At 38.2% G+C, this 8,372-nt stretch overlaps 1 protein-coding gene across 1 annotated transcript; it reads right to left on the bottom strand.

Annotated features, from left to right (window-relative positions):
• Nucleotides 1-6,483: 6,483 nt before the first annotated feature.
• LOC103557472 (large ribosomal subunit protein uL11-like) lies at nucleotides 6,484-7,243 on the bottom strand. The gene is made up of 2 exons (XM_070571904.1): nucleotides 7,123-7,243; nucleotides 6,484-6,689 (listed from the first exon to the last, which is right to left on the bottom strand). Exons 1-2 carry the CDS (start codon nucleotides 7,241-7,243, stop codon nucleotides 6,484-6,486), a joined length of 327 nt encoding a protein of 108 aa, XP_070428005.1.
• Between the last annotated feature and the right edge of the window lie 1,129 nt (nucleotides 7,244-8,372).

The following is an 8,372-nucleotide window of genomic DNA, read 5'->3' on the forward strand; positions in this document are numbered from 1 at the left end:
GAGTTACCTTCTCTGATCCTCAGTTGCCTCATCTATAGAAGAAAATAGCATCACCATCTCAAGGGTTTGCTTGGAATGTTGAATAACAATATACATAGAAAGCACAATGTAAAGTATAATGTACAATATAAATGCAAGATATTTTGCTACTTGGGGCTGAATCAGAAGTGTCCTTCAAAAGGTCAAGGGAACCTCTGGGTCCTTGTGTCTACGACTTGAAGAAGTTGCCACTAGATGGCAATGTTTTCTAAAAGCATGGTAAGCCATTTTTTGAGTCTACGCTAGTGGCCTTCAAACTGGGGATTCTCATGCCACTGGGAGTATGGAATGCTTTCCAAGACGTGCTCAATTACGGATAACTTTGAGGAAATCAATTTTCTGATCCTCAACTTCTATGTGTCCTCTTTCCTAAAACGAACCTGCTTGGGAAATCACCTGTGTTCACAATAGCCCTTCTCCAACATTTCAAAAAGAAAGGCGTACCCATTAATTCATCCCAAATCTGACTTTATGGTACCACCAGGTGAATAATATCCACCAGGGCATGAAACAAGGGGGAAGTCTTCCTCGATGATTAACAAGGAACCAATCTTCCCCTATCTTTTACATACTTCTGTGAAGAGTGAAACCTGGTTTTAGAAATGGAGTATTTTGGCTCATGTTATTATGGTCTGAATAAAATATAGGGTACAGTAGGGTGGTGAGAATAAGGCTTCTTTCATACCCCAAGAATTATCAAAGAAAGCATTTATCTTAAGGAAGCAAAGCACAGAGAGCATCTTTTTAAAAAAATGCTTAACAATAGTTTCTTCACATAATTAAATATAGTTCTTTTCACCCATTCTCAATACGCATCCCAAAGTTGTGTCATTAGCAGGAAAGAAATATGTTAGAATTGCCAAAGCAGTTGATTATTTTAGACGTAACTAAAATATTTTCTAGGATCATCAAATTTTTCATGACACACTAGTTAAAACAAATCCAGTTTTTACATGATCTCTTTCAAATTTGGCGTGTTATTCAATAAAAGTTACAAACTATTTTTATCAAATCACATGATAAAATATTTATTCCAATTTTAATCAATTCTCATCTTTATATCATCTTATTTATTTTACTTAATATTGTCTATTTCCCATTAACAAAAATACAATTATATGTTACATGCCAGATCAATTAATTTTTGCAGTCTATATCTTTTCATTTCATTAAATCCATGGGAAAAGTTTTATCATAAGTCTAATGAAATAATAGTGCCATTTCTGATCCTTATACCTGAGACACATTTATTTATTATCAAAAGCAGAACCTCAGAGTTTGATTCAAGCATATAGATACATTTACCAAGGAAATATCAGGACTTGTATCATGTTCCTTGCTTTATAAAGAGCTTATAATTTGCCTATACATGACATTGCTTTGTTACAAACTAGGTAATGAAGAAAAGTATATTGATCGATGACTTTGTTTTCCTATCTTTAAAAACTGGTTACTGAAAAAAATAAATGAATTATATTAAATCTACCTTAATTAATCTTGACCTCTTCTAACCCTTACAACAATCCTTGAAATAGGTACTAGCATTTCCCCTTCAGAGAGGTTAGGTAATTTATCCATAGTCACAAAAGCATAAAAAGGCCTTTGAGCAAGCCAATATAAATTTCACCATAACCATGTATTAAAACTTAGGGAAATTATACTTTATATATTCCAATTTTACACAATAAAATAAGCTTGAGCATCAGGTTAAGCTCATAGCAGATTAGAAGAAAACTAGAAATAGGAAGCAGCCATCTTCTAGGAACAAACATTTTGACACTAGTGAGACTGATAGTCAGCAACCTAATATCAAGGAAGAAACAGAAGAGCTACAATATAAAGCAATCCTCAAGATGAAAAATGGAACTATTTTAATGAAGGTGCTAAAAATCCTACCCTATATACCTATTTAATTTTTAATTACATTAATACTTAATGTCTACATTATTATGACTGTGCTTCACTGAGTCATGTAGTGTACAATTATTTAAGTTGAGCAACTTATTGTTTTCCCTGGAAGTAATAATTGCCTCATCTTCTCTATTACGTAGTTTTCCAGATACCTATTACTGATTAATTCTCAAACTCTGACACTGCTGTAAAATTTCTTAAAATTTAGACAAATACTTCAGGTAATGTTTCAGTTTTTCTTGAAAACATCCTTCTGGAGCATTTCATTCTTCCATTCCAGTCTGGACAGGTTCTCTGTCTGCCTGTTACTCATCTATCATCCCAGGATTTCTCATCACTACTTTCCTACACCTTCTTCTATTTGTCTCCTATGTTCAATCCCTTGTTTCTTGGATTCCTTCTCTTTCTTGGTTTAATCCCTCATTTTGGTGGAACACATTGCCCAACAACTTCCTGAGAAATAAGTGGGAAGTCATTTATCTGAGCCTCTATATGTCTGAAAACAGCCATATTCTACCCTCAAACTTGGTGATAGTTTAGTTGGCTATAAAGTTCTTCAGAAATTTGGTGGCCTTGCTCAATTGTCTTCTAGATTCCTGAATTACTCTTGAAAAGCCAGGTGCTGTCCTGATTACCAAGCCTTTAGATATTACTTGCTTTTCTCTATGGAAGTCCGAGTTCTGAAGTTTCAGGATGATAGGTCTTGCTTTATTGAGATACAGAGTACATGTTATAAAATATACCACCTTTTTTTTTCTCCCCAAAGCCCCCCAGTACATAGTTGTATATTCTTCGTTGTGGGTCCTTCTAGTTGTGGCATGTGGGATGCTGCCTCAGCGTGGTTTGATGAGCAGTGCCATGTCTGTGCCCAGGATTTGAACCAACAAAACAGTGGGCCACCTGCAGCAGAGCACGCGATCTTAACCACTCGGCCACAGGGCCAGCCCCTATACCACTTTTAAGTGTATAATTAGATGAGTTTTGACACATGTATACAGCCATATAATCTCTACCACATCATGACAAAATATTTCCAGTATTCCAGAAAGGTCTCCCTTTATATTTAATAACCTACTCTCAACCCCTGGTGCCTAGAAACCATTAATTAGCCTTCTATCACCATAGTCTTGCCTTTTCTAGAATTCCATATAAAGGGAATCACACAGTATGTTGTCTTTCATGTCTGGCGTCTTTCCCTTGGAATTAATTCTTTTGAGATGCATCCATCTTGTTGTACATATCAATAGTTTATTTCCTTTTGTTGCTGAGCAGTATTCCATTTTATCAATATACCCACAATTTATTTATCCATTTACCAGGAGATGGACATTTAGGGTATTTCCAAATCTTGGCTATCATGAATAAAACTGCTATTAACATTCATGTACAAATCTGTGTGTGAATCTGTTTTCGTTTCTCTCAGGTAAATACCTGGGAGTAAAGTTTCTAGGTCATTTAATAAGTGTATATTTAGGTAAGATATATCAAACTGTTTTCCTAGATGGTTACGTAACGAGGGAACCAGGCAAAGAAAGGGATATGGAGGATCTGGTAGAAAAACTAACATTATCTGTTGAGTGTTTTGCAGACAGCAAGTTTCAGGAAGAGCATAACCACAGAAGGTCTCCACAAGCAAGCTAGCTGAAGCCAGTTCTAGACGCCTCAGACTGCTCCAGAATGAACTAAAGTAAACTGTCCTCATTATAATCTCATTGTAATATTAAACTCTCCACCCAGGGCGAGACTAATCCACCATTTTCTATACATGCAATGTATGAAGAAACATGATTAATGATTGTGCTTGTACCAGAATCCCCTCCTCCTACATGTGATGACAAGGGCTTCCATGATGATTATTCATGAATGCTCCCCATTAAAAAAAGGCCCAGCTGTGCTCAAAGACACTGCTTTGGAGCTATCTCCGGTGCTCCCCATTGCTTGTGCAAGTGACAAGCCTTTCTTCACCTACTTCTGCCTTGGTTGTGCTTTTCAGCTCCACACTCACCAAGAGACAAACCCATTGAGTTCAATTACAGTTATACAATTTTGCATTCCCGGCAGCAGTATATGAGGGTTCCAGATCCTACAAATCCTCGTCAATATTTGACATTGCAGTCTTTTAAGTTTTAGCCATTCTAGTGGGTGAGTAGTGGCGTCTCATTTTGGTTTTAATTTGCATTTCCCAGTGACCAACACTGTTGGGTATCTTTTCATCAGCATATTTGCCATCTCTATATCTTCTTTGGTAAAGTGTGTGTTCAAATCTTTTACCTGTCTTTTATTAGGTAGTTTGTCTTGTTATTATAATGTTCTAAGAGTTCTTTACGTGTTCTGGATAAGTGTCCTTTGTTGGATGTATGTTTCATAAACCTTTCTCCCAGTCTCTGGATTGCTTTTCTTTTTCTTAAAAGTGTCTTAATAAGAGCAGAAGTTTTTAATTTTGGTGAATTCCATGTAGTGGGTTGAATACTGTTCCCTCCAAATTGATGTCCACCCAGAACCTCAGAAAGTGATGTTATTTGGAAATAGGATCTTTGCAGATGTAACTGAGGTAAGGATTGAGATGAGGTCATACTGGATTAGCTTAGGCCCTAAATCCAATGATACTATCTTCATAGGAGACTGAAAAGGACACACAGAGACACAGAGAAGAAAGCCATGGGAAGATGGAGGCAGAGATTTCAATTATGCTGTAAATAGTTTCTGGTGCCAGTTCCAGTATGTGGGAGTTTTCCCACACCACCAAGCAGTTCTCCCACACTAGCTGGGTGTCCTACAACTGAACTCAATTCTGACACTATCTACCCAGAGATTGCGTCGGATTCCACAGGTTAAGGGTTCAGGTCTCAGAAGACTGCCTTCCACTTCAGATGCCAGTCCCAAGCCCAGGTTGTTACCTGGACTTCTGACCAACTGGCTCTTAAGTTGCTATAAATCAGAAGTTCCCACAACTTCCTCCTTGGGTTTGATTAATTAGGTAGACCAGTTCATGAAACCCAAGAAACCTGTTTACCCACTAGATTGCCGGTTTATTGCAAAGGATATTCAAGGATATGAATTAACAGCCAGATGAAGAGATATATAGGGTGAGGTCCCGAACAAAGGAGATTCTGTCCTTGTGGAGTTTGGAGCCTGGCACCACAGCACGTGGAAGCATTCTGGTTCTCCTACCTAGAAGCTGTCAAAACTCTGCCCTTTTGGGTTTTTATGGAAGTTTCTTTACATAGGCATGATGGATTAAATCATTGGCTATTGGCAATTGATTCAACCTCCAGGCCCTCCCCTCTCCCTGGAGGTCAGAAGGAGGAGACTGAAGATTCCAACCCTCTAATCATATCTTTGGCTCTCCTGGCAACCAGTCCCATCACTAGGTGGAGTCCAGAAGTCACCTCATTAACATAACAAAAGACACCTTTACCGGTCTCATCATTGAGGAAATTCCAAGAGTTTTAAGAGCTCTGTGCCAGAAACAGGACAAGACCAAATACATATTTCTTATTATAAATCATAATATCACAAGCTGCCACAAGCTAAGGAACGTTCACCAGGAACCACCGGAAGCTGGAAAAGTAAGGAACGATTCTCCCTTAGAGACTTCAAAGGGAGTGGGGCCTGCCACACCTTGATTTTGGACTTACGGCCTCCAGAAATGCAACAAAACACATTGCTGTTGTTTTAAGCCAGCCTGTATGGGGTAACTGTTACAGCAGCCTTAGAAAACTAATACAGTCTAATTCATCGAATGTTTTTCTTTTCTAGTTCTTCCTTTTTGCGTTCTATTTAAGAAATTTTCACCTTATGTAAAGTCACTAGATTCTCTTTTTTTTTCTTCTAGAAGTTTTATAGTTTTAGCTCTTACATTTAGGTCTATGATCCATTTCACATTAATATTTTCTAAGCTGTGAAGTAAGAATTGGGCTTAAATTTTTTTTTTTTTTGGCATGTGAATATCCAACTATTCCAGCATCACTTGTTAAAAAAACTTATTTATTCTTCATTGAATTACCTTGGAACCTTGGTAAAAATTAATCAGCCATAATTCTGTGGGCCTATTTCTAGATTCTACTCTGTTCCATTGATCATCTTTTTATTGATATCACAATGTCTTGATTTTTACAGCTTTGTAATGAGTCCTGAAAACATATAATGTAAGTCCTATATGTTCTTTTTCAATATTGTTTTGGCTTTTCTAGGTCTTTTGCATTTCCATCTAAATTTTAGAATCGGTTTTCTAATTTTTACAGTTGGGATTTGTTTGGAATTGCATTGAATCAGTACTTCTTAACTAAATGCAATTTTATACCCAAGGGGATATTAGGTAATGTCTGGAGACATTTTTGGTTGTCTCAAATGGGAGGTGCTACTGGAATCTAGTAGGCTGAGGCCAGGGATGATGCTAAACATCCTACAATGCTCAGGACAGCCTCTCACAACAAAGAATTATCTGGCCCAAGATGTCAATAGTTAAGATGCTAAGAAACCTTGCATTGAATATATAGATCTTTGTTGTTTTTGTTAAATGATCGGTGGTTCTTAACTAGCTGGACATTCCACTGCACTGCTGTTGATGTCATCTATAACATCATGAGAGTGGCAGCCATCAACATTGCAGCCCACAGACTGGGCAGTCCCCAGGGTCTCTTTAATGGTTCCAGAGAGTTCTCTGGCCAATAACTGGTGAGACACCTGTTGGGCAATGTTGACAATCTCATCAAAAGTGGTATTTCCAGGGGGCCGGCCTGGTGGCACAACAGTTAAGTTGCAGGTTCTGCTTCGGTGCCCCACGGTTCACCGACCTGGATCCTGGGTGCAGACCTATGCACTGCTTGGCAAGCCATGCTGTGGCAGGTGTCCCACATATAAAGTAGAGGAAGATGGGCACGAATGTTAGCTCAGGGCCAGTCTTCCTCAGCAAAAAGAGGAGGATTGGTGGCAGATGTTAGCTCAGGGCTAATCTTCCTCAAAAAAAAAAAAACAAAATTGGTATTTCCACTGTGCTTAATGTTTTTCTGCTTCTTCCTGTCTCTTGGTGGTTCCCTGAGGGCTTTAATGATCAGGGCAGAGGCAGAAAGTACCACCTCACTCTGAGCCTGTTGGTTCTGGATGGTCAGTTTGTCTGTAATCCTCAGACCCTTCGAATCACCAGTTGCCTTTGCGTTGTCATCACCATACTTTTTTGGAGAAGACCCAGAGGGTCGATCTTGGGGACCACGGCAGACGCGGCACTGACTTCCCCACTGGTGAACCTCAGGTATATGACTTTGATCTTGTTGGGGCTGAACTTAGGTGGCATGTGGGAGGCGGCTGGTGTCAGATGAACCCGGATTCAGGACGACCGAAGAAAGTTGCACCTTGGCCTCCTCCAAGCCAAAAGCCAAAGACTCTATAGATCATTTTTAGGAGAAATGACGTCTTAAAGATATGGACTCTTTTGATCCATAAGCACGGTATTGCTCTCTACTTACTTAAGTCTTTAATTTCTCTTAGCAATATTTTGTAGTTTTCAGTATACGTCATGCACACTTTATGTTAAATGTATCACTATCAACTATCACCACTATCTATTTCCAGAATATTTTCATTATCCCCAAAGTGGTACCCGTTAAACAGTCATTCCCCCTCCCTGCCCTCCCTCCTGTCTCTGGCAACCACTAATATGCTTTCTGTCTCTATGAATTTGCCTCTTCTAGATATTTTATGTAAATGGAATCATACAGTATGTGGCCTTTTGTGTCTGGCCTTTTTCACTTAGCGTGTTTTTAAAGTTCATCCACGTTGTAACATGTATCAGTACTTCATTCCTTTTATGGCTGAATAATATTCCATTATATATATAATATATATTATGTTATATTTTGTTTATTCATCAGATGATGGACATTTGGGTTGTTTCCACCTTTGGTTATTGTGAATAGTGCTGCTGTGAACATTTATTTATAGGTTTTTATTTTAATACCTGTCTTCACTTCTTTTGGGTATATACCCAGGAAAGGAACTGCTAGGTCATGTGGTAATTCTATGTTTAACTTTTTGAGGAACACTCAAACTGTTTTCCACAGTGCAGCAACATTTTACATTCCCACAAGCAATGTACAAAGATTGCATTTTCTCCACATCCTTGCCACCTCTTGTTAATTTCCTTTGATAACTTTTTTTTAGTTATTGTCATCCTAGTGGGTATGGGGTGATATCTCACTGGGGTTTTGATTTGCATTTGCCTAGTGACTAATGATGTTGAACATCTTTCATATGCTTGTTGGACATTTGAATATCTTTTCTGGAGAAGTATCTAGTCAAGTCCTTCACTCATTTTTTAATTGGGTTGTTTGTCTTTTTGTTGTTGAATTGTAAGACTTCTTTGTATATTCCAGCCACTAGACCCTTATTAGATATATGATTTGCAAATATATTCTTCCATTCTA

This window comes from Equus przewalskii, chromosome 14, assembly GCF_037783145.1.
Source record: "Equus przewalskii isolate Varuska chromosome 14, EquPr2, whole genome shotgun sequence".
Taxonomy (NCBI): Eukaryota; Metazoa; Chordata; class Mammalia; order Perissodactyla; family Equidae; genus Equus; species Equus przewalskii.

Excerpts from the sequence above, each read along its gene's own strand:
- LOC103557472 (XM_070571904.1), bottom strand. The coding sequence starts at position 7,243 with ATGCCACCTAAGTTCAGCCCCAACAAGATCAAAGTCATATACCTGAGG. Across the intron at positions 6,690-7,122 it reads TCTGGGTCTTCTCCAAAAAA|GCCGGCCCCCTGGAAATACC; the intron begins GTATGGTGATGA and ends TTGTGCCACCAG.